This window comes from Ictalurus furcatus, chromosome 17, assembly GCF_023375685.1.
Source record: "Ictalurus furcatus strain D&B chromosome 17, Billie_1.0, whole genome shotgun sequence".
Taxonomy (NCBI): domain Eukaryota; kingdom Metazoa; phylum Chordata; class Actinopteri; order Siluriformes; family Ictaluridae; genus Ictalurus; species Ictalurus furcatus.
Window position 1 is genome coordinate 26,204,027 of NC_071271.1, and position 27,209 is coordinate 26,231,235.

A 27,209-nucleotide genomic window follows, 5' to 3' on the forward strand; every position below is an offset into this window, starting at 1 on the left:
GATCACGAGACGTTCCCAGGCCAGTGTGGAGATATAATCTCTCCACCTGGTCCTGGGTCTTCCCCTAGGTCTCCTCCCAGATGGACATGCCTGGAACACCTCCCTAGGGAGGCTCCCAGGGAGCATCCTTACCAGGTGCACGAACCGCCTCAACTGGCTCCTTTCAACGCAAAGGAGCAGCAGCTCTACTCTGAGTTCCTCTCGGATAACTGAGCTTCTCACCCTATCTCTAAGGGAGAGGCCAGCCACCCTCCTGAGAAAACCCATCTCGGCTCCTTGTACCCACGATCTAGTTCTTTCGGTCACTACCCAGCCTTCACGACCATAGGTGAGGGTAGGAATGAAGATTGCCCGATAGATCGAGAGCTTTGCCTTCCGACTCAGCTCTCTTTTTGTCACAACGGTGCGGTAAAGCGATTGCAATACTGCTCCTGCTGCTCCGATTCTCCGGCCAATCTCCTGCTCCAATGTCCCCTCACTCGTGAACAGGACCCCGAGGTACTTGAACTACTTCACTTGGGTTAAATACTCATTCCCCATCCGGAGTAGGCACTCCATCGGTTTCCTGCTGAGAACCATGGCCTCAGATTTAGAGGTGCTAATCCTCATCCCAGCCGCTTCATACTCAGCTGTGAACCGATCCAGTGAGTGCTGGAGGTCACGGACTGATGATACCATCAGGATCACATCATCTGCAAAAAGCAGTGATGAGATCATCAGGTCACCAAACCGCAAGTCCTCCCCACCGTGACAACACCTCGATATCCTGTCCATGAATATCACAAACAGGATTGGTGACAAAGCGCAGCCCTGGCGGAGACGAACCCCCACCTGGAACAAGTCTGACTTTTTGTCGAGTATCCAGACACAGCTCTCGCTTTGGGAGTACAGCGATTGGATAGCCCTAAGAAGGGAACCCCTCACCCCATACTCCCTCAGCACCTCCCACAGTAAACCCCTGGGGACCCGGTCATATGCTTTCTCCAAATCCACAAAACACATGTAGCCCGGATGGGCATACTCCCAGGCCCCCTCCAAGAGCTGGTCCGTTGTTCCACGACCAGGATGGAATCCACATTGTTCCTCTGCAATCCGAGGTTCGACTATGGGCCGAACCCTCTGTTCCAGCACCCTGGAGTAGACTTTACCAGGGAGGCTGAGAAGTGTGATACCCCTATAGTTGGCGCACACTCTCTGGGCCCCCTTTTTGAACAGGGGAACCACCACCCTGGTCTGCCACTCCTTGGGCACTGTCCCCGACTTCCAGGCAATGTTAAAGAGGCATGTCATCCAAGACATCCCCTCCACACCCAGAGCTTTCAGCATTTCTGGATGGATCTCATCAATCCCAAAATTACGAAAAATGCTCGCTAAAATCCTTATACTCATTTAGAAGTACCATACGAGCATCAGCGTGGTCAATGCCTTTGAATAAATGCATTTTAGCGCCAAAAGTCAACTTTCTGGTGATAATCAGACCAGCAGGTACTGTTTTCATGAATGCACAGAAATTGGTCGTATTCCCAACAGCAAAAAACAGTTTTTGATTCCTTGTGGGGTTGTTCTTCTTTTCAACTGAAGGATTTGTCACTATCAATTTCGGTTTCAACATCGCCTGAACTTTCACTGCTGTCACTATCTAGAATCCTCGCTCTCGCCTGTGTAACTGTGTATGTTTTCTTTTTTTTCACTGTTTTTGATGTACCTGTGTTCACTGTAGGTATAACTTTAGCTGGAACACGATTAGCTTTTCGCGTTGGCATTTTTAGTTTCAACAACATTCACGCTTGGATCAGCTTCATTGAAATGACGGTGTAATGACGTCATGACGTCATGACATGTCATGTTTACATTTAAATATCTTATTTAAAACGAATTAAAATAACCCCAAACCCTGTATTCTAACAGTCTGTCTTCTTCAATGCACTAAATAATTAAAATACTTTTACTTCCAATGCTAGAGAAGCTAAGCTGTTACTGTTTGCTTGTATTATTGTACCTGTGTCCTCTTGGACTGATATTTTTTATTTTAATATATTCAGCTAACATTATTATTGGGAATACACCCTTGATGAGATGCCAGTTCATAACAGGACTCTAGTATATGCACACACATTCACACCTAGGGGTAATTTAGCTTAGTGAATCCACCTACTGGCATGTTTTTGGGATGTGGGAGGAAACCGGAAAACCCGGAGGAGACTGGGGGGAGAACAAACGCCACAGAGCGAGGAGTTTCGCATGTTCTCTGTATCAGGATCAAAACAGGGACTCTGGAGATTTTGACCTGCTGCCTCCCCGTACTTATTACTGATTTGAATAAGGGAAGGAAATGATGGCACTAATCCTGTAGTTATTATTGTGGGGTTTTAAAAAATGAAAGAAATGATGGAAAAAATAAAACATTCAGTACTGCTGCTGTTAAGCAACGATACAGTTTCTCTCCTGTGTGAATGAGCTCATGTATCTGGAGATTAATATGGCTTTAAAAACTCTTCCCGCACTCTGAGTAGTGATAACGCCGCTCTCTTCTATGAATACGTCGGTGTTGAAAACTCGGCTGAGTTCTATAAAACTCTTCCCACAGCCTGAGCAGTGACAGATATCTTCCTGCATTTGTACCAGAGGACATTTGCTGACTGCTGGAGCTTTTTGTGGACATCTGAATTTCCAAACAGTCCAAACAAAAACCAGTATCCAAACTAACCATAGACTCCACTGAGCTGCTGGAGACAGGCCACATGCTTCAGTGTCCACAGACATGCACAGTGACTGTTGAATATTAATGAATGTTAATTTAAGCCCCAGATCACTGGGAGTCTTAAGCAGAAAGTATGCTTAATTTTTTACATGTACACTAGGAACAGTGTACAGTACGCGTGACGCAACTTTCGTCATCAACAGAGTACGTGTGTACTGTAAATGATAAATGGCACACTTATGTAGTGCTTTTATCCAACGCGCTTTACACTGTGTCTCATTCACCCAATCACACACACACTCACACACCAATGGTAGCAGAGCTGCTATGCAAGGCAGCTAACTTGCCATCGGGAGCAACTTCGGGTTCAATGTCGGGTTCAGTGTCTTGCCGAAGGACACTTCGGCATGTGGAGTCATGTGGGCCGGGAATCGAACCTCCAACCCTACGATTAGTGGATTAGTGGACAACCCACTCAACCACCTAAGCCACAGCCACCACCCGTATTGTACACGCACGGCCGTTTTTTTCTAACTGCGCATACATCGTACGCGCAGATCACATGTGCGCATTTTATCCTTTTGCACTATTTAGTTGTGACCCAGGATCATTGATTCTCAAGGTAGTCAAAGAAAAAACTGAATAAGCGGAAGAGATGGAAACGAGTGCAGGTTTTCACCGAGGTCTGTGAAAAGGATCCATACTCCGACGGTCGTTTTCCCCTGCGCCTTCCGTTTTTGCACGTGGTGGAGGGTCTGGTGTCTGATGGAAGCGGTAGATGTGTGAATGTATTAAACGGTTTTAAAATGTATATTTAACTAAACATACTGTTGATTTATTGTTCACTATTGTGTGTGTGGTTTTTTTCGAACTGGTGAAAAGTGAGCTCATTTAACTCTCATTTCAGATCAATTGTAGTTTGGAGTCTTTTCATTCCGCTCCTCATCTCCTCACTTCAGTTTACCTGCGCTGTCATCGAGTGTCCTGTATGTTCTGAGTCCTGACTAAAAGTGAATGGTATCTGTGAATTAATAGAATCATTGTATAAATAAACTGTCCACCAACATGTAATCTAAACACCAAGTGTTTTTCATTATTAGATTAATTTCTCCATTCTGGCCAAATGTAGTTTCACTTCTCCTTCCCACTCTTTCCCCTTCACTTCAGTTTCTCCATGTGCGGGAGGGTCCATTTTTTCCAAGTCTCTGACAAAGAATAAATGGTAAATTAATTTGTACATTAATTAACCTATATAAAAACAGTTAATGGTCATTGTGCTGCTTGCTGTGTAATGGTAAAAGTTTATCTTAAGTTGCTAACATGAATTAGCATTTTGCTAGCATGTTTTAGCATGTTGCTAGCATTAATTAACGTGTTTCTGACATGAATTAGCATGTGGCAAACATGTTTTAGCATGTTGCTAGCAAGAATTCGCATGTTTTAACACACTGCAAACATAAATTAGCATTTTGCAAGCATGGATTAGCATGTCGCTAGCAAGAATTAGCACATTGCTAGCATGAGTTACAAAGCATTTTAATAATAATAATAATAATAATAATAATAATAATGTGGAACTGTTACAGTTTCTGCACACAACAGTGCCATTCTAACTCGGGGAGAAAATAAATCTAACACCTCAGTTATAATTTTACTAAAAACTTTTACCAACATTTCATTTCAGATCACAGAACCTCACAGTCGAGTCAGAACACATACCGAACCCAGCATATAGAGGCTGAGTGAATGTGGTGTGGACTCTGTGGAGGAGCTTCATCGTGTCAGAGACGCTGTAGAAGGACAGAGTTCCTGCACTGTGATCCACATACACTCCTATTCTGGAGGATGATGGACCTCGGAGCTCAGTCTGAATGTAGTTGTGGACGAAAGTGACAGAGGAAGAAAAACACCACAGACTCCAGGACTGACTGTTGCATCCAAACAAACACTCTTTACCCAGTCCTTTCCTACTGATCTCTTTATATGAGACTGATATGAACACACCATCACCACTCCACCTCCCAGTAACAGCGTCCACACACACTCTCCTTACACAACACCTGCTCCCAGTAGTCAAATCTCTCTGGATGATCAGAGTATCGCTGTTTTCTCTCACTGCGCTTCACCGCTCTGTTCTTCTCAGACAGAATGAGGAGATGATTTACTGTGTTGGGATCCAGAGTCAGATAACAGAAATCTAAAACAATAAAATGTCCACAGGTTAGATATTAATCACAGGATTTATAATGTGTGTGTGTGTGTGTGTGTGTGTGTGTGTGTGTGTGTGTTACACCTACACTGCTGAAAATCTTCTCTGCTCTTTGGTTCTGAGAGTAAAATCATCTGAACTGCTGCAGCTGTGGAGACACAGAGACAAAATGGAGACGGAAAAATGAGGTGGAAACAGTTTAAAGCATGAAAATGAAAAATGAGATTTAATTTAAATTGGATTAGATTAGACTTCGTTGCTCCTAGTCAGACACGTCTCCATGGAGTTCTACTGGATTTAGAGCTTCATCAAGTTATTGGTCAAAAATGTCCCAACACTGTGCAGCGTTTGAATGTAAGAATCAGCGACACCTCAAAACCTTAAACCACGAGAACAAGCAAACACTTTTCCCAGGTGAAGCTCTGACAATATGTGTGTTTTATTTTCTCATGGACTTTATGTAGGAATTAAGGCCTCAGTTCTTATCTAATCTTCATAATATTTGTTGTGACAGATGTTTGCTTGTTTACCTTGTGGACGGATTTTGTTGAATTCCTCCTCACAGATTTCCTCCACTCGTTTTTTCAGATCTGAGAGAGATTTCCTCACTCCATCAAATGAGAGATGTTGATGGACAGTGAAGCTGGGTGAGTCCTCAGATCCAGGAGAAACACAGAGAGACAGGAAACTCTACAGAGAGGAAACACATAATAGAGAAGGAGAAAAGTGTAGGAGAGGAACGAATGAATCTCAGACTGAATCAGACCAAACACACACTTGTGATCTCAGACAGGAACATTTATTGTTGCAGTAATGAGCTTTTAGGAGGAAACTTTGTGAGGAACAGCGCCCTCTGTAGATCAGACAGTGAGTGTTACCTGGAGGAAGTGGATGTGATCGTGTATGTGTGAAAGCTGCTCCAGCTCAGTGACTCTCCTCTTAAGATCAGCAATCTCCTGCTCCAGTTGCTTCAGGAGTCGTTCAGCTCGACTCAGATCAGCTTTCTCCTGAGCTCTGATCAGCTCCTTCACCTCCGAGCGCTTTTTCTCCATGGAGCTGATCATCTCAGTAAAGATCTTCTCACTCTCGTCTACTGCGGCCTGTGAATGCATCTGATACACACACACACACACACACACACACATGAAAATGTTTAGAAAGAGTCTCCCTCTAGACATCCATTTGTGTGTGTGTGTGTGTGTGTGTGTGTGTGTGTGTGTGTGTGTGTGTGTGTGTTCACTCTTCACCTTAATACTGTCCACAGTCTGTTTCAGCTCCTGCACCTTCTCCTGCTTCTCCTGGATCCTCTGCTGGGATTTCATCTGCTCCTCCTGTAGCTCATTCTGAGACCAAATAAAATACATTTCATTATTTCTGCATCAGGAGCTCATGTTCTACATGATTATAGTAAAAGAATATACATAAAAATACTAAATAAATTGGGTAAAAAGCATTAGTGCTAGAAATGAAATTAAAACTAGAAATATTACTTTGACTAAAATAGAGACCCAAAACAAAGTCACTTCTATGTTCATATTTTCTTCAGCACTTATTACATAATAAGCTTAGTTTTGTGTGAAAATGGCAGCTGCAGAAATAATGTTGTTTTTGTTACAGACACATTAACAGAATTCAGCAGTATTCACTGTACTGAACTACACCATGAATCCACTCACATTCAGGCAGATTAAGGTCTCTTTTTTACCTGCAGAAAATTGAATTGGGGTTATGAAATAACTAAAAGTTGTGATAAACATCATGCCTGAACCCTAGTTGTTCCTAATTGATGCAGTAGGTGGCAGTACAGCTACACAGCTCTAGGGTCCTGGGTTCAATCCTGGGCTTGGGTTACTGTCTGTGTGTCCTCCCCATGGTTGTGTGGGTTTCCTCTGGGTTCTCTGGTTTCCTCCTACTTCCCACAAAACATGCAGATATGTGAACTGGCTATATTAAATTGCCCCTAGGTGTGAATGAGTGTGAGAATGTGTATGCATTGTGCTCCAGGGTGGCCTACAGGGTGACTTCTCCTGCTTTGTGCCTGGTGTTACTAGGAGAAGTTCCAGATCCACCTCAACCCTGATCAGGACTCCTACATCCAGAACAACAGATACAGGGTTTTGGAAATGAATCCTAAAATACATCAGTTTACTTGGAGCTCTTTGGGTCCTGGTTATTTAGCACGAAGCAGAAGCCACCCAGAGGTCCAGCTCAAGTTCCCAGAGTTCTCCCCACGTTTTACAATTCCACAATCACGCTTCATGTCATTTAGTTGAGGGTGTGTACTCACAAATGACAAATGAGACTTCAAACACGTTCTGCATTTTCGTCATGTTACACACTATGTAGTATCTCTCTCTCTCTCTCTCTCTCTCTATCTCTCATATATATATATATATATATATATATATATATATATATATATATATATATATATATATATATATATATATATGGGGGGGTATGAGGAAGGCGAGAACTCCCGTTTCCCGTAAAATTTTATCAGTGCAGTTTACAAACTGCAGTTTTATCATCATTCCACACAACAGGGACATCTTCTTTACACACAGCACAAAATTTATGTGTTTTCCCACCCTCTTTTTATTGATAGGATATAATCAGCCCTGATCATCGGATGGTTTTAAACTATCGGCCTATACATCGGTGCATCTCTAATTAATATACATTATATATGTCTAAAATAAAATGAATAAAAATCTAACAGAACTAAAACAAATGGAAACTGTAAATAATTTAAACACCAGCACCATAATAACACTTTTATGGAGTTGTAACTTGGTCATTGTGCACGTTATCTGTAAAATGCTGTAAGAAGGTGGTTGGGTGTTGGCTGTTTAAAGTACACTGCATGGTCTGATCTATTTAATACTTCCTTACCAACAACACTGACTTTTAATAAAAGTGAATGACAGTCATATAAACAATTAAATCAACTAAATAGAAATTAGATTATGAATAGATATATTTTGACTTTTAAAAGAATAATCATGTCCAGTTCTCACCTGTTTTTCAGTTCTTTCTGCTTTAGTTGAAACCGTATCATGGCCTCTGTGATCATCCATCGAACACAAGTAACAGATGAAGCTTTGGTCAGTACGACAGAAGATCTCGATCAGTTTGTTGTGCTGAGAGCAGAGCTTCTCTTGGAGCTCTGCACAGGCTTCAACTAACTTGTGCTTCTTAAAGGCAGGAGACTGAAAGTGAGGTTTAAGATGATCTTCACAATAGGAGGCCAGGCACACCAGACAGGACTTGGCGGCTTTGCGTTTTCTCCCGGTGCAGGAATCACACTCCACATCTCCAGGTCCAGCGTAACAGTGAGCAGTAGAAGCAGCGTGGAGTTCAGTCTTCTTCAGTCTCTCCACCACTTCAGCCAGCATGTTGTTCCTGCGTAGAACAGGCCTTGGAGTGAAAGTCTCTCTACACTGGGGACAGCTGTAGACGCCCTTCAGATCCTCCTGATCCCAGCAGCCATTAATACACACCTTACAGTAACTGTGTCCACAGGGAGTAGTCACTGGATCCTTCAGGAGATCCAGACAAACTGGACAGCTGAACTGATCCTGATCTACTGAAATATTAGCTTTTGGCATTTTCCTGCACTCACACAGACAGAGAGAGAGAGAGAGAGAGAGAGAGAGAGAGAGAGGCTCTGAGTTTTCTGAGTTTTGTTTTCTCTGAAATGAACTTCCTGGTTCTGTGTGTGTTATAGAGCGACAGACAGAGTGGGCGTGAGAGAATGGGCAGACAGACAGAGTGGGCGTGAGAGAATGGGCAGACAGATAGAGTGATAGAGAACATTTCTTTGTTCTTTTCATGTAAAGGTGTACAAACTTTTGCACAGAGAGATGTCATGAGCTGTCATTTTTTAAAATCCCAGTGTAACCGTCACTTTTAGTTTCAAATCTGTAACCGGAAGTAGGTGCCGGTTATTGCTGCAGCGTTCACGTGCTCTGTCACTGGTCAGTTTTACCAGCAGTTCGGGGACAGAAACGGATGGAGAGAATTCAGATCTGCTTTAAAGTACCAAAAACATGTTCAGAAAACCATTCGGATAGAAAACATTTCTTTTTTTACTCTTTAACTCCGACATGTAAAATAATTTGACGTCACTAGTTAGCTTTCTAAGCTGGGAGAAACCTGTGATGTTAGCATGTTTGCTAACTTCAGTGAATTAGCATCACAGTCCAAAGTGCCTGATTTTATTAGCTGTTCAAATATATATATATATATAATATAAATATAAATATATATTATCAAATATAAATATATATATTTCCATGGGGAAAGTCGACCGAATAAATAACACCTCAATGGGTAAAAGGCCTGTGGTTTTACATGGCGTCATTCGAATTTCAGTAAGAACGGCATGTTAAAGGTCAGATCAGGCAGTACCCCTTCGCCAAAATCCTGACAATAGTTTTTTAGCATTTCCCCTCGCACAAGGAAAAGCCTCAACCCATTAAAAGAAACGGTCTACAATGACCAACAACATTCTATGCAGTCCAACGGTTGGCATATGGGTAAAATTGACCTGCAGAGACATTCAAAAGGCATCAAAAGGCCTCTAGTTTACAGCAGAACCAGTGGCATTGTTTTGTAGACATAACAAACATCGTGAGAGATGTGTCTTTATTTGAGGACGTAAGTCACGTATACAACATTTGGAGGTCTTATCAGACAACACTCCTGATAGAGAACAATGTGAGACGCCGTCTTTGTTTTGACGATCGCGAGAGCTGTTGATTTAGCACAGGAAGAGATTAGATTGTTGACTAGTGTAGAATTTGAGATTGCCAGGCTAAGAAACACGATCCGTCTACAAAAACATACTTACTATTGAACAAAGGAGAATCAGACAGATCAGATTGAATGCTACATGAAGAAACAATTTCTTTTAAACAATCATGATTTTCAGGTAAAGGAATGGTGTCATCCTGTGAATTTAGCAGACAAACTTAATGGTCAAATTTGTGGTAGCACAGAGAATAGTTTCATAACCACTTCTGCACTGAGCCGTCATGTGTTGTGTTTCACTGTTGGATAATACCTGAAGGGCCATGTGAAACACCAAAGGGTGACAAAAACCAATCATTCTGCATCTACTACCTACAGAGCAGCACTCCCAGCCACTGCCCGCAGACAACCGGGTAGTCCAGCATGTTCCTGTGCCACCCCCAGAGTGTTCATGAGTGGGCAGATGGTAAGGTTCAGTGTATGTGTCCCAGGAGTCAAAAGTGGATCGAATGTTCTATGATGGCCCTGAGCTGTTTTGTAGAAGGCAGCTGAGAAGTCATAAACAACCGACATCCAGCCTCCTTACAGCCTTCACTGTTCTTTTGATAAGAGAAAACCCAAACATTTGACTTTACATAGGTGCAATTTTGTACGTGAAACCTTGAATCCACTGCAGTTCAGCAGCTTCTGACTTAGCAGTGATAAGAGGATCGTCCCGTATTGCAGTACACAGGTGTCGTCATGGAGATCTTGCAAAGAGTCTCACCACACGAGAAAACATGGGACCAACATAGCCCTTTGGGAGGGGTGTCCAGGTCAGCTGGCATCCCCTTGCGTAAATGCAAACAGTGGCTGAGCACTGAAACAACAGAGCACAATCTACCACACTAATAGAAGGCACATTAGAACAATAGGAGAACACAACATTGAAACACAACTTCCACCTGAGGTCTTGTGTAACTCGCCACGTGATATCAGGCTTGGGAACAGGATTTACAAGGGCATTATACTGACTCACACAGGGCTTCAGAACACCTTGCTGTAACAGAGAATTAACAATAACATCAATATCAAGGGCTTTCGATTTAGATAAGGGATATTGTTTTACATACACAGGATGAGAATGTTTTGACTTAGCTGATAGGACACTGCATGTCCTTGTGGTCTGTCCAGACAGTTAGGCAGAGTCTGTAACCTTGGATCTGATTCTGAATGAGACACATTCTAACACACTGAACAGCTGATTTAGGAAATTTACTGCATTTCCACAATCAGAGGTTTAGAAATTTAGAGCCAGAGAATGCAAAATTAAAAGACACTCCGGCATGTTTATGAATTCATGCGTGAAAAATAATTCATGATCCAAACGTTATAATAATTTGTACTCATATTCATAACAATCCCTAAATATTATATATAATGGCAATAATAAGAAAGTCTTTCGTTTGCGTTAAAATGACGTATCAGCGCGCTGTTCTATCCGTGAGAGCAGCAGCAGGGCCTTCTCTCGCGTGCTCTCCCCCTCTCTCTTTCGCACTCTGTGTTTAGAGTAACGTCATCATGGAATTCAAAACACTTTCATTCAGTTTCCTAACAGGGAAACACACGGAATTCAAATTAAAATGAAAAGAATTAAATGCATCCCTATTGATTGTGATAATAATTTGCTTCGAAATTGGAGCAGCGCTGGAATTTAGCTTGGAACTTTAGTTCTATGTGGTGGTGTGCGAGGTGTCTTATCATTCACATGGAACGTTTTAGGGAGTTTGTCTTTTAAATTATAATGTTTATTCCATAAGGGAAGTAGGCGAAGTCATCCCATTTACCATTTTGCCATATACTCATAATCCCAAGACGGATCACCTTCCCTGTCATAAATCATTCGTTTGAGCAAATACACGCGGCTCAAAGGAACCACGGCGTGAAATAAATTGAAGCTGCGCCACGCATGCAACTGACCAGCCATATAAACAATCTAAATATGGAACCGTATATAAGCCGCCTAACACGGACTCAATCCAGTCTCTTGGTGTCATGCTAGGAGACGGAAGAGCCGGGCTGGACGGAGACCCTCCCATAAGTAACTTTGAAAACAACACGCACAATAACACAATAATACTTAACACACAATACTACAATACAAATATAACACTCTCTTAGGCAAACCACACAGACAGTTTTGCAAATTATTCTACAAATATAAAATACAATTATTAGATTAGGTGGGCATAACGTTACAGAGGATCATCGACCAGAGTACAGATTATTGGCGACAGATAATCACTCACTTCTCTAATTATAATTATGGGTACGAAATTAACTGCACCAGGGAGGAAAGAAAAAGCACTCACCTGGTCCGGAGTAATCCCACTTCTGACACCAAATTGTTGGATTTCAAAGTGTCTCAGGAATCTCAGATTATGCTTGTCAGATCATCCGTCATGCCTTCTAGCCTGTTTTACCATAAACTTCTATTAACTTTTAGTTCTGTGCTGCTATGAGCTAGAAAGTGTGGTTTATCGCAGAGTACAGGCCTGGAGAGTCCGAATGAACACACACACACTGACACATGTGAATGTTCACAGAGACTTCTGTTTTATTCATTCAAAACAGAAGTATTTATACACATTGTACACACTGATAACAGCAGTGCATGGACGGTTTCTACTGTCACACAGTACACAGTCATGATACAAAATAAGTTCTATGTCATGTTGACACGGAAATACATAATATAATCAAGGATAGCAGTTGATCAGCTTATTCAAAGAGGTAATTAAATGAATACAAGGTAATTAAATGATTACATTCATCATAGGTATTTGATAGTAGTTCATAATATGAGGGCACATGATATAAGAGAATTTCCTTTCATATATTAACTCATTAAGATTTTATATTCATAAATCTTAATTTTCCTATAGTAAAATATATCTAATGATCTCTCTATTGTAAAATATAACTAATTTCTTCACAAATCCTAACTTTTCTATAGTAAAAAAATATATAGGTTGTTATAATTTACAGATTTTTATAGTGAAATATATAACGTGACATCCCAGCAAACAGGGAAAGTCCACTTAGGTCCACATTTGGTTAGGTTTATAACGTTCGCTGGCAGATAAACCCGTATGGATTTAACCTTAACGAATGTGGTTATTCCTTAATAACATCAAATTAACTCTGATAATGGATTTTATGTAGAAACCATGTTTTATTTAGGCAGATTGACATTACTGTGGTTTTAGTGCAAATAATTCATAATAAAAATAGAAAAAAAAAACTATTCGTGGTTGCTATGGTTTTACTAAATAAAAATAATAAATAGCAATAATTAGGAACAAATATTTTTCTTACATTTATTCATTTCGCAGACGCTTTTATCCAAAGCGACTTACAAATGAGAAAATACAAGCAAAGCGATATATCAAGCAGAGAACAATACAAGTAGTGCTACTAAACAAGATCCATTAATTGAGTTCCAGAACAAGCAAAGTGCGCAGAGTAGAGGTGTAAGTGCCAGAGTAAGTTATTATTATTTTTTTAATAAATGGGTTGGTTAGGTGTTCACGGAAGAGATGGGTCTTTAGCTGTTTTTGTAAGATGGTGAGAGATTCTGCGGTCCGGATTGAGGTTGGAAGTTCATTCCACCACTGAGGAACAGTTAGTTTGAATGTTCTTGAAAGGGACCTTGAGCCACGCTGAGTAGGTACTACTAAGCATCAGTCATTTATTGATTGCAGATTGCGTGAGGGAACGTAAGCCTTCAGGAGAGAGTTGAGGTAGGAGGGTGCTGTTCCAGACAAGGTCTTGTAGGTGAGCATCAAGGCCTTGAATTTGATGTGGGTGGCTACAGGAAGCCAGTGGAGGGAGATGAAGAGGGGTGTGACATGGGTTCTCTTGGGCTGGTTGAAGACGAGGCATGCTGCAGCATTCTAAATCATCTGAAGGGGTTTGATGGAGCTGTTTGGGAGGCCCGAGAGTAGTGCATTGCAGTAGTCCAGTTTTGATATGACAAGAGTCTGGACTAGTAGTTGTGTAGCCTGTTCGGGGAGGTAGGGTCTGATTTTCTTGATGTTGTACAGGATGAACCTACAGGACCATGCAGCTGTTGAGATGTGGTCTGTAAAGGTCAAGCTGTCATCAAGAATTACCCCAAGGTTTCTGGCCGTCCTGGTTGGCTTGAGTGTGGTTGAGCCGAGCTGTACAGTGAGGTTATGGTTGATTGAGGGACAGGCTGGGATGACAAGAAGCTCAGATTTTGCCATGTTGAGCTTAAGGTGGTGTTCCCTCATCCAGAACGAGATGTCAGACAGGCAAGCAGAGATACGTGCAGAGATGGATGGATCGTCAGGCTGGAAGGACAAATAGAGCTGGATGTCATCAGCATAGCAATGATATGAGAAGTCATGATACTCTATCACCTGCCCCAGAGATGTAGGGTAAATAGAAAAGAGCAGTGGACCCAGAACTGACCCTTGTGGAATGCCAGTTGTGAGTTGCTGAGTTTCAGAAGCTCCTCCCCTCCACAATACCTTGAAGGATCTGTCTGAGAGATAGGATTCCACCCAGCGCAGAACCGTTCTGGTGATGCCCAGGCTGGAGAGAGTTGACAGGAGGATCTGATGGTTCACAGTGTCAAAAGCAGCAGAGAGGTCGAGTAGGATGAGGACAGATGATCTAGAGGTTGCTCTTGCTAGTCATAAGGTTTCAGTGATGGAAAGCAGAGCAGTCTCCGTGGAGTGGTTGCTCTTGAAGTCAGACTGCTTGGTGTCCAGGAGGTTGTTCTGTGTGAGAAAATTGGAGAGTTGATTAAAAAACGGCTCTTACAAGAATTTTGGAAAGAAAAGGGAGGAGGGAAACAGGTCTGTAGTTGTCAACCGCAGCAGGGTTAAGTGATGTTTTTTTTAAGCAGTGGGGTAACCCGGGCATGCTTAAATAAGGTAGGGTATGTGCCAGTAGAGAGGGATGTGTTAAAGATGTGTGTGAGTGCAGGTAATAGTGTGGGGGAGATGGACTGAAAAAGGTGAGAATGGATAGGGTCAAGGGGACAGGTTGTGGGACAGTTAGAGAGGAGGAGTTTAGAGACATCAGTCTCTGAGAGGGGAGAGAAGGAAGTCAGTTGGGAGTTACATGGAGGAAGAGCCGGTCTATGCATGTCTGGGGTTGAGAACTGGTTCCTGATTGATGTAACCTTGTTGGAAAAGAAAGTGGCAAAGTCATCTGCAGTGAGAGAGGTTGGGGAAGGGGGAGGAGGGGGACAGAGAAGAGAAGAAAAGGTTTTGAAGAGAGTACAGGTGTTGGGAGAACTGCCAATCTTCTGGTGGTAGTATGTGGCTTTAGCAGTAGAGATGCTATTGGAAAAAGAGGAGAGAAGTGTTCGATAATTGGTTAGGTCAGTTGGATTGTTAGATTTACACCATTTCCTTTCAGATGTTCTTAGTTTGGCCTGGTTGTTACGCAGAGCTTCTGAGAGCCAAGGGCTAGAGGGTGATGTGCGAGCAGGTCTGGAGGTTAGGGGGCAGATGCTGTCAAGAGAAGATGTTAGGGTGGAACATAGCATGTCAGCTGCAGTGTTTAAGTCCAGTGAGGAGGGGTGGCTATCAGAGGGAAGTAAGGCTGTGACAACGGAGGAGAAATGTGAGGGGGAAAGGGAGCGAAGACTGCGACGAAAAGAGACAGAGGGTGAAGACAGTGAAGGGGATGAGGGGAGAGAAATAGAGAACTGGATAAAGAAACAGTCAGAGATATGGAGAGGAGTAATGAGAAGATTGTGTGTGGTGCAATTACGTGTGAGGATGAGGTTGAGCTGTTTGCCGGCTTTGTGGGTTGCTGGTGTGGTGAACTGCTTGAGGTTAAATTTGGGAAGGCGAACAAGAAAGTCAGCTGCATGTGGCTTGTCGAGATGAATGTTGAAGTCACCAAGGACCACAAGAGGAGTTCCATCATCCGGGATGGTGGACAGTAGCGTGTCAAATTCATCGATGAACTTCCCCAGTTGACCTGGAGAATGGTAAACAACAAGAAAATGCATTTTGGCAGGGTTAGTGACTGTAACAGCATGAAATTCAAAGGAAGTGTATGAGCAAGAGGGAGAAAGACAGGTAAATTTCCATGTTTCGGAGAGAAGCAAACCTGTACCACCTGCAGTGTTCTCAGCATGGATCCAGGTCTCAGTCAGAGCCAGCACACTGAGGTTGGAGTGGGTTGCAAAGGCAGGAATGAAATTTGCCTTGTTGACGGCAGATTGGCAGTTGCGTACTTTTCTGGGAGTGTGCTGCGGTCTGCGCCTGTGGCAAATAACAGGGATAAACTGATGACATATTTTAGTGTGTAAACAGGTAAACAGCAAGAGGAATAAAGGGGGGAAAGTATACTTAGCAGCGCGAGTGGTGTCTTGTCGGTGTCCTTGCTTGGTGGACTCGCGCAGGTAGACTCGCAGGTCTTTACATGAGCTCGGTCTTCACACGACAAGGGCTGACACTTCCGCCTCAGCGTTTCTTAATTCTTAAATACTGCATTTAATATGCAACACAATCAATAACTCCAGTGAATCCAATTAATACAAATGATGCCTTCAAATTACTGTATAAAAGACATACAGGTACAATTTTTTGGCCTGAAGGATAAAACCCTGCAATACTTTGTTTCCACATGGAGGCTAGGGGTGTGTGTGTGTGTGTGCTGATGCGAGAGTCACATATCTATAACCAGTTTAATTTTCTTTAAACTTGCAATACTCACCACCCAAGAGTAGACACTGTTCAAGGCTTCCTCATGGTCTACCAGATCTCCTCGGTAGGGCCCGATGTGTGCGCCAGCTGGAATAGTCTCCCCTTTATTAAACACTCCCAGGCCTGCGTAAGGAATGTCAGACCGGCGAACCTCTAGACTGGGAGGAAGGGTTTGTCTGTCTCAGTCAGTGACCCCAGTGGGAACAGGGGTATCAGGGATGAGAGCTGCACCGTGAACTTCACACTCACTGATGAAGAAGCATCTGCAATCCTCACAGTCTGGAAGGAGACGATACAACAGTAAGGCAAGAAAGCCAGGCAACCTTTCCCATATTAATCAAACATCCTTTATTTTAGATTTCTAAAACCGTCATTGTTTACCAGGATCACAACAGGAGACTCGTTCATGTTCAGACATCACATTCTGTGGGCGTGTTCCATACGTGTACCTGGAATCCCTCTGCTGTAGGGTTCTATTTTAACCCTTTAAGAGACGAACAATGAAAAGCTTCATCATTGCTTTATGTTCATTCTCATGTCGACATTAAATTAAATTTGACACTCATTAGATTAGGAATTGCAGGACATCTACCGGGCCGGTTGAGCGGAAAGGTAGCAGTATTAGAGTGTATTGAGAACAATGAGCCAGCTTTACTTTTGCAATTATATATTTAATGCATTTTTAAATGTAAACTTGCAAAATAACAAACCATCAAAGCAAAATGCAACTCAGAATACAGCAGAATAAAACATAATCCATATCTTAAAATATAGCTGGACACGTCATTACACGTTTTTTATATATATATATATATATATATATATATATATATATATATATATATATATATACACACACACACACACACACACACACACACACATATATGGAAAAAAAACCCATAAAATACGTTATACCACAGTGCTTGTGAATTTTTAAATCAGAAGGCACAGATTCATTTTCTATAACAGCATGGGTCTGACAATTATTCGACAGGTTTATATTAATGCGCTCTTTCTAATACCGTTATTGTTTCTATAGCAACAGCTCGTTCAGAGGGCCTTGTATTGCTTTCATGTTTCTCATTAAGTCAGAACAGGAACTCACATGTCCTGCAGATCTTCCACAACATTAAACGTAATCGTCGGCAAATCTCTGTGGTATAAGCGGAATAACACACTCCGGACCGTTCTTTTACACGAAAACACTCCATTCTAGGGTGGCGACGACCCGATAGAACACCGTCTCAGCACGGATTCTTTTCGTATAACAGTACGGACAGTCATGCCTTATTCCTTACATAATAAATCTGAAAGGATAACATGCAGCTTTTTAAAAAATGTAGAATAGGTACTCATAGAATAATCTCAATTTCATTCAAACATACATACATACAGCTTAACTTTCTGAAAAACATTTAAACATATTTACGTTTGTGGCATTTGGCAGACGCTCTTATCCAGAGCGACTTACATTTATCACAACACAACATTATTACACCTGAGCAGTTGAGGGTCATGGGTCTCGCTCAAGGCCGAATTGAGGGATTTGAACTCACGCACTTCCGATGCGCAGTCCAACGTCTTAACCACTGAGCTACCACAAGCGGCAATTTAAATATATTATTTTTAAACACAACATACTTAGCTCTGTATCCAATCCTTCTGATGGAATGCAGCAAAGCAGTTGTTCATGTTGTTCAGGCACAGGAACACCTGTCCGCCACAGCATTTTGTACACTTCCAGCGTGACATACCTTTGGGACACAATTTGCACCTCCCCCGCTGGTGAGTGTACACAGGCCAGTGACCGTAGCCATCATAACGGACATCGGGTGGGGGCTGAGACGGTCTTGGCCTTGGTCTGTTGCTCAGACCGCTGCTGACGTTCAGTGGTCTGCCAAGCTTTGCTGGTTTGTTGACGGACTTCAGCGTGTTGGCAACAGACAATCGAAATCTCTTCAGAGGAAGAGGATTTTCACCAAGGAGGGCGCAGTCCCTTTTGTACACTAGCCATGCGTTGCATATGCTGAGGTCAAGAACATAGCCAAACAGGGGGAGATACCATCGCTTGGACTTCACTGGTGATTTGAACAGATGGATCAGCATGTCTGAGAGGTCAACGCCTCCCATGGACTTGTTGTAAGACGAGATCACGGCCGGGCAAGGGACGTCGCTCTTGCGCTTGGACTCCCTGTTGAACTTTCTGACGTTTCCCAAAGGCTCCACTCCGCAGGCATTGCTCAGCAATGTGACGCACTTGCTGTCGAACCACTTTACTGCGATGATGCCATTTGAAGAGCAGAACGAGTACGCACCACATCCTTTGTTCCTAAGATCACGGTCAGATTCCAAGTTTGCTCCACCTTCAAGTTAGCACGATAAGAGAAAAAAGCATAACGTCATTATTCGAAATTTATTTTGTACAATACTGACAATTCTAGATAATAAGATATGGAGAATTTGTTGCATATTACATGAATTACCTGTGTGTTTTTCACAGACCACTCCCACACACCTCACTCCAAGGTTGTCTTTTAGGGATTCCACCAAGGTATAGCTGGTGAAGAAACTGTCACAGAAGACAACAGTGGACTCGGGTTCTTTGATGGTTTTGCAGAGCGTGGAAACAACCTTTGCCCCAAACAGGTTCTTGTCATCATCTGTGGTCATGTTGAAGAAGGTTGTGCTCCCTTGATAGAGGAGGAAATCATGGACGATTCCTGATGAGCTAGCCCGGCAAAACAATTTAAAACCAAACCGGTTAGGTCTGTTCGCGATGTACTGGCGTAGGTTGCCAGCTCGGGTGCCTTTGTACGTCACCATGACTTCATCGACGCTTTGTGCGTTTGTGGCTGGAATACGCAAACACTGTTCACGCAACATGTCAAAGAGAGGCCTCACCTTGTAGAAGCGGTCAGGGCTGCCATTAGTCTGGGAATTATCGTTGAAATGGAGCCACCTGCGAATGATCTTGAATCTCTTCACATGCATTGTGTCAGCCACAGTGGGAAAGCGAGAATCAGCGTGCCAGTAGTCATCGATAGTAGGGAACGCAAAAACTCCCATGAAAAGAAGCATCGAGAGAAACTCCTCCATTTCGTGCAAGGTTGTGTTTATGCTAAGGGAGGACCCATTGTGCTGAGCTGAATAAAGATTTGTCTGTTCCACAATGTGCGACACCATCTGATCTGTGAAGAACATCTTAAAATACTGATAAGGGGAAAGGATTTTTTCAGGCGTTGGGAAGACTGATTCAGGAACTTCAAAGGATGATATGTCTTTCTTATTCCAGATTCTTCGTTCTCCTTTAGAGGTCAAGGGAAGGGAGACGGTAGAGACGGAGTCATGAGGACTAGGTAGATCAACGGTCAATTTCGAAGGTGTTGAGGTACTTAGCTCAGCGTCGGAAGGGACAACTAGGAGTGTATTCTTGCACCTCCGTTTCTTTGGACATCCAGAAGACCGAGGTGGAGAGTTCTCCAAAAATAATTCCGCTTTCCGCTTCCCTTGTTCTGGGACCAAATCTTGGTCATCGTTGTCGTCATCCGAGTCTCTGATACTGTCTACCTCAGATTCATATGGATCTGCCGGCAGTAAAGAAACTTCTGATTTTTTCCTTTTGCCATACAATAAGCTCATATCCATTGTACCTGAGGAGAGAGTAATTTTACATTAACACTACATTACAAATTAATACAGAATTTCCTACTTACACAATATATTGTACTGGACCTATATCTGGATTTGATGAAATCAATTAAAAGATTTGTGATAAAAAATGATAGAAAAGCAAGCATTCATAACCAAAAGACTAAAGGGATCAAATAATAATAATAATAATAATAATGATAATAATAACAACAACAACAACTGATCAAAAAGGAGATCAAAAAAATTATTTAAAAAAAAAGTAATGCATCAAAAACATAAAAAATGAGAACTCCACATGAAGGGACTGCAGTTCTCACTGTTAATTTGCTCATATGCCTGATGCAGTCATACAAAGTGACTTAAAATTGAGACAGTATATGACTTTTTAGACATATTTTGACCCCGTTTTGGACAATCAATGCAAAAGAATAATAAGAGTGAATAAAATGTTATGTTTGTTCACTTATTAACGAATCATAGCTCACAGCTGACTGACCGCTAACTGCTAACAGCTAATCAATACGTTTTAACTCAACTCAAAAGATGAAAGTCTAAAACAAGGGTTGTTATTATTATTATTATTACTTACCTTTACATTTTTACCTCAGTAAGTTGATTGCTGAGGAGTAGATCTAGTAATAAACGTTCGGTCTTCCTAGCGGTTTCAAAGTTGCATTTTAAAAACCCGAAAGTGTCCCCGTTATGAATATATGACGCAAAAAAACCCACCCATTGCAATCCCTTGAGATAAAAGGGAAAGTTGGAGACGAACTTAGGTACACTACATGTTGGAATTACAGGAGTAGATGCGTGTGACCACTTGTTTGAACAGCATTATAAACTTCAAGTCAAAAATAACACACACACACTCTCACGAAAAGGATCCACAAGTGCTCTCTGGATGGTTGTCTTTTAGCTCACCTTTAATAAAAGGATTCTACTTAGAAGCCCTGTGCTGTAAGGTTCTACTTTTAAGGGTTACCTCAAAAGAAAAAAAAAAACTAAATAATAAATCCTTTAGGGTAGTACAAAGACGAATTTTCTGTAAGTGTAGACAGACTCTCAGTAATTTAAACCCTAATCTGAAGCACTGGATATATTATACAGGAGTTTCTCTTGAACCATGGTGTGTTATTCTTCTTTTGTAGTTCAACTGAGGAGTCGAGAACGTAACTGTGGATCTATGAACCATGGATAACCACCTGGGCAGAAAGTATCTCCGGTAAACCATGTCAAATCTGGACAAAGTGCCTTGTGACACCCAGGTAACAGCTCCATAGACTTATGCTTATAAAGATGAGATGGTTTGTGGAGTAGCGAGTCACATTTGGGGCTGGGTAGGTTCTGTTTTGACGAGGGAGCCCCTCATTTTTGACTATAGAAAGTCTCTGTATGCTGTAGCATTACAATTTCCCTTCACTGGAACCTGTTCCAGCATGACACCAAGTGTTCCATGAAGACGTGGTGTGTGAAGGTTGGAAGAAGGTAGAAGAACTGGAGTGTCCTGTACAGAGCCCTGACCTCAATCCCACTGAACACCTTTGGGATGAACTGGAACTGGAGCTTCCTCACCATCCCAACATCAGCGCCTGATCTCAACCTCACTAACGCTCTGGTAGCTGAATGATCACCAAAACTCCCCACAGCCATGCCCCAAAATCTAGTGGAAAGCCTTCCCAGAAGAGTGGAGAGCATTATAAGAGCAAAGAGGGAATAAATCTGGAATGAGATGTTCAACAAGGACATATGGATGTGATGGTGTTTCTAAGTGCACTTGCCCAAGGTCCACACCCCTAAACAAATGTTTTTTGGTTTGTTAAATTTTGCACTTAAACAAACCAAAAGTATACATTTCACTCTGATGCACATTTTAAATCTTACAGGATCCACACTGGGATCTAATGCACCCCTTGTTGTCTTACAGAGATAGTTGTCATCTTCATGATCTTCCTTCTTCACAGGCCGCTTCAGGAAGTCTTTGTTGTGTTCATCCACAACGATAACCCGTCTCACACAGCTCGATATTCCTCTACCTGAAACTTCATTATTGGAATATAAATACAAGAAACTGTGATGGAAATAAATGCAAAAAATATGGTTTAACATGATTTGTCACAATTTTAAGCCTAATCAGATCGGTTATGATTGAGCTCTCAAACTTACAGGGGTAATCGTCTTCTTCAGCTTCTTCTTTTACATGATTCGCAAGTTCTTCAGCCTGCTGGTCCACAGGAGTGACGTTTGTCTCGGCTCTTGACGTTTCTCCAGCTGAAATTTTATTGCACCAAATTTATTCTTTTTTTTTTTTTTTTTTAAAAGAAAGAAGCTTAAATTAGGCTGGCATATTTTAATACAAGCATCACCACAGGTGCTTACAGAGATAGTCGTCTTCATCGGGTTCTTCTTTTTTTACAGGCGGCTTCAGGAGATTTTTAGTGATGTGTCTCACAGGGCTTGATGTTCCTCCACCTGAAATTGAATATGAAATGAAATAATATTAAATAAAAATGGGACGTGTTTTATAAACACAAAAATGAGTAGAAGTGACTGTAAAAGTGACCCAGTCACAAAATGAGCCTAGAAAGGTGTGTGACTGGTTGGTCTAACAGGACCAACGGTCTTACAGAGATCGTTTTCATCTTCAGGTTCCTCCTGCTTTACAGCATCCTCTTGGTCCACGTTGGTGACGCGTCCCCCGGGGCTTAATATCTCTCTGTATGAAGTTATACAAATCTGCACATCTTCGCATGGCTAATGAAAAACCGAAAAGCAATAATACTTATTCAGCTATATATGTATATATATACACATACAGTCTGGTTTGAAGTCTTTAACAGCTTTATGTTCTTTTACACTCCTCGTCACACAGATGTGTAAACACTACCAGATATTAATGATTAGCAAGACAGACTGCAATAAAATAAATCCTAAATCACATTAAGTTCTTTTATTTCTCATGCATCCAAGCATTAAAAACCCAAAAAGTAATGGATATGTGCAAGTCGTAAGAATTTATATTACTTTATTTCTTTACACACATAACTATTATTTACCTGTGAGCCAGCAGGAGCAGGAGTGTGTGCAGGAGTGTGTGCAGGAGTTTGTGCAGGAGTTTGTGCAGGTGTGTGTGTAGGTGTGTGTGTCAGCTGTAGGAAAGAGCTGTGTTTGAACTCCTCTGATTCCATTAGAACAGGTCTATAATGTTGATATCTGTGATTTAGGGGGGAAATAGGCACAAATAATGATCATGAACACCCAAACATTTCACTGGTGGTGGTATTATTATTATTATTATCATCATTATTATTATCATTATTATCTCCCCCCCCCCAAAAAAAATAATTTGTTTGTTTTATTATTACCAAAAAATATTCATTACAACTTAGACTATTTAATAAATATATATATATACATATATACATGGGTCATGCCTCAAAATTGGTGCCTTTTCAACTTTGAAAAATTAAAATATAAAATAAGATTAATATGGTTTTTTTTAGATCCATGAAATGAAGACAGCTTAAAATGACAAGAAATTGTATTGTGCCATCTCCAGCTATGTAAGTTTTTATTGTATGACTATTTATCTACCTCATGTTTTGATATTTTTGTCATCCCTGTTACAGACCCAAGCGTTACTAATATACTATAGTTTAAATTAGAACCAAGTAATAGTTTTCACATACACTACCAAGCTAAAGTTTAGACACGCTCATTCTTTATTTAAATTTTTTCTCCACATTTTAGAATAATAACAATAGTCGTCAAAACTCTGGAGTTACACAAATGGAACTATGGGAATTATGCTGTGTTAAAAACTCCTAAATAAATCAAATTTATTGAATATTTTAGCATCTTCAAAGTCGACGCCTTTTCACCTAGAATTTCCAGAAATGTATTCTTGGCGTTTTCTCACCTGATTTCTTGAGGAATTTCCCTGAGATGATTTTAAACAGTATTAAAGAAGTTCACACATACACTGGACTCTTATCTCCTCCTTTTCGGAATATTTCGCTCCGAGTCGTCCATTCAAAAAAAGATTTTTTTTTAAATAAAATGTTAGTTTTCTAATGAAAGAAACGAATACGTCGACACGATTATATTTCTGTCTACGACACTGATTTCACACATTTAATCAGCTTCAGATTAAAAGGTTTTTAACATCATGAGAAACATTTCAGTCGAGCGTCCACAAACTTTTGACCAGTATACAGTGTACATGAGCAGTATTTCAGTCCCTTTTTCCCACCGGGATTGTTTTACATTTTGGATATATATATTTTTTTTATCTTATATTTGTCATTCAGATGACCAAGAACATCCTCATTTTGGAGGGTGATCACATGTCAATTAAGAAATTTTTTTTAAAAGACAGATATTAAAAGAAGTGCTTTGTCCAAAATATAGTATAGTTAAAGTTACAATGGCAAAACCTGGAAGGCCATTTCAAATACCATTTTTACATTTTTATTAAATTAATGACAGCAACAGGATTGATGTCATAGTAACAGGACTGATCAGAGTAACAGGGATGACAGGACACGCAGTCTTCACCATACACTGCACATATTTAATTGTTTTGCACGTACTTGGCATAGTTGTATTAGTGAACCACATTACATTTCTAAGAGATCTAACATTTTAAAGGTATTGTAATTAGACCCATGCGTCCATCTTTTTGTCTGCGTGAGTATATCCCCTCACAGAACTTAAAATATACTGATCTGGTTCAGTTATTAGGCGAGGAAGGTGATCAGATCTTGGTCTTGTACTTGTTCTATGTCTATTCTTGAATGCATTGTCCTATGACACGTTGCACTGTTTATACTGTTTATCTGTGTGTGTATAACATAGCTCAATGTCACCTTTTTCAGTACATGCTATTTTTTTTTTGTAACTATTCTGAGCTTGAAGGAACAGCTTCTTATCGATCTGGCTGCAGTAATTCTGGGCTGAATGGAGGTGTGGAGAGACTGCTGAGTGAAACTGAACCTGCCTTTTTAGCTGCCCTACACTTCACCTGAGATGCTCTCCATTTTTTTTTCTCACTGTACCCTCTGCTCCCTCTCGCTGAACTCTTGTATGTTTTTTTTCTTCTCCTGCTCTCTGTCTCTCCTCCATTCCTTCTTTTCCCATTCAAGGTATTTGACCCTTCTTTCAGATCCTGCGTCTCGGCGAGCGGCGATAGCGCCTTTGTTTTCTTGCTGCACTTAACGGCATACTACCATCATCTGTAAAAATGTATTATTGTGGAAATCTAAAATTAAATGTTAAAAAATCAACACAATAATGTTAAAACTATTTAAATAGTTAATATTTTAATTATCAGATGCATGTACCAACAATACTAATACTAACAATACCATCAATACTAACTAAAAATGCCACCCACACTGATCGATATAGGCATTAGCTCAATAATACACCCAGGATGACCTTTAAAAATGTTTGCATTTTACACATATAAACTTTAAAAACAGTGTGGTTAAGCTGACACCTAATCTAACCTGTGTTACCCACATATCAAAACCTGGTACTCAGGAGAAGTAACAGGGCTGACAGTAACAGGTTTGATGATTTCAAGTTAATTTGTTAATTGCCGGTTAATATGTCAAGGCTACAAAAGCACATGTTGTACACTTTGAAAGGTTATTACTTGTGGATATTGATTATATTAAGTTAAATAAATAATTGTTTTAAAAATAGTAACAGTTTTGACATTGCATGATGTCCACCACCCTCCTCCTCCTCCCCCTCAGTCAAACCTCATAAATCATTAAAAATAGATCATTATAGAAGAGAGAGAGATTTACTTGTGTTTTCACTGTTGGAATCCTGGGTGAGAAACGATGTAACTTCCTGGAAGTGATGTCACTGGAACGTACCATTATTTTACAAGGTTTCTTTTGGTGAGGGTAACAGGGCAGACATGAAATCTGGGACACAGATAAAATGATTGATATTTAAAAAATAAAAAAAACTTATGCCAAAACACTGATTAACAATGAGACTATACTTAGAACAATATGCAAATGTGATTAAAAAATATATATCATTTTGCCTTCAATTTGCTAATTAAAAGCTGGGGAAAAATCCCCAATCCAATCATATCGAGGGACAGGCCAAAAACCTCTCCCTTAACAGCATACATGCCATTTTAATTATTTAAAATAATACTGAACTGACTTCAATTTAATGTAATACTGATGAAAGAATACATAGTAGTATTATGTTTTTAAATCACAAATTTATTTGTTGTTATAGTAATTACATGTCTGATTATTTCTTATGGACGCAAAAGGCACCAATTTCATGGAATGACCCATATATATAAAAATCTAAAATAAGTATAAAAACAATAAGCACTGACAAAGTAAACAGTTCCACATTCATATTCTTCTTCCTGCTGGTTCTGCCGAGCAGCGAGAGGTAAACTCACCTTGATTTTTAAAGCAGAGCTCAAATATTAACTAGGTTTATATATTTAAATGGATGACATCTTATTGTTTTGTTAAAAACTATATATATTTACATGTGATTAACATTATCTAGAGGGGGGAAAAACAAATAGCTTCTTCTTCTTCTTCTTCTGGTTATTGTTGGTGAATGGCATGGCAACTTTTTGGCGCATTACCGCCACCTACTGTGTTGGAGTGTGGAGGAGGTGTGCGTTTGTGTGTGGTATTATCTTTAATGTCGAGTTAACCTATCACTGGATTATAGCATTCTGTCAACCCTGCTGAAAAAAATAACCCAATAGAAACCATAACATCTAATGGTTTCCACTACAAACAATCGGCTAACCATTAAAACTATTACCATTATTATTGTTAATGGTATCCACTAGACATGACAAGCCACCAAGAGAAAGCAACAAATAAAGAGTAGAGACCCATAGGGACCATTCGAGTTTCCATTAAAACCAATACAATTTACACTATAACCATTAAACCATTACAAATTCGATGAGGGTTTATATTGGGAGGTTTTCAGCACAGAGTTCCTAAATGAGATTCAATGAGATTACACTTAATTTTTTGTATAGAGACAAGCCCCGCCCCCCTGAATGTTTGTCTTTTTAGCACTACTTTAACTGTGCAATTTCCCTCTGGTATCTATCTATCTATCTATCCATCTATCTATCTATCTATTCATC

General features: G+C 40.7%; 1 protein-coding gene and 1 pseudogene across 5 annotated transcripts; both read right to left on the reverse strand.

Moving 5' to 3' along the window:
• Nucleotides 1-4,224: 4,224 nt before the first annotated feature.
• Nucleotides 4,225-8,682, reverse strand: LOC128621577 (tripartite motif-containing protein 16-like; annotated as a pseudogene).
• A 5,641-nt stretch (nt 8,683-14,323) lies between these two features.
• Nucleotides 14,324-26,976, reverse strand: LOC128621571 (piggyBac transposable element-derived protein 3-like). Of its 5 annotated transcripts, XM_053647436.1 has the most exons (15): nt 26,493-26,974; nt 25,867-25,989; nt 23,107-23,263; nt 22,678-22,804; nt 22,430-22,522; nt 22,217-22,321; nt 21,976-22,092; nt 18,886-20,052; nt 18,044-18,765; nt 16,781-16,883; nt 16,410-16,678; nt 16,043-16,180; nt 15,810-15,955; nt 15,456-15,668; nt 14,324-14,452 (listed from the first exon to the last, which is right to left on the reverse strand). In XM_053647436.1, exons 3-9 carry the CDS (start codon nt 23,236-23,238, stop codon nt 18,044-18,046), a joined length of 2,463 nt encoding a protein of 820 aa, XP_053503411.1. In that variant the 5' UTR covers nt 23,239-23,263; nt 25,867-25,989; nt 26,493-26,974; the 3' UTR covers nt 14,324-14,452; nt 15,456-15,668; nt 15,810-15,955; nt 16,043-16,180; nt 16,410-16,678; nt 16,781-16,883. The 5 variants fall into 5 exon arrangements, with proteins under 5 accessions (XP_053503411.1, XP_053503414.1, XP_053503410.1 ...); XM_053647439.1 differs by having other exon boundaries at nt 15,810-16,180; nt 21,976-22,086; nt 26,493-26,976; XM_053647435.1 differs by having other exon boundaries at nt 15,810-16,180.
• Nucleotides 26,977-27,209: the final 233 nt, after the last annotated feature.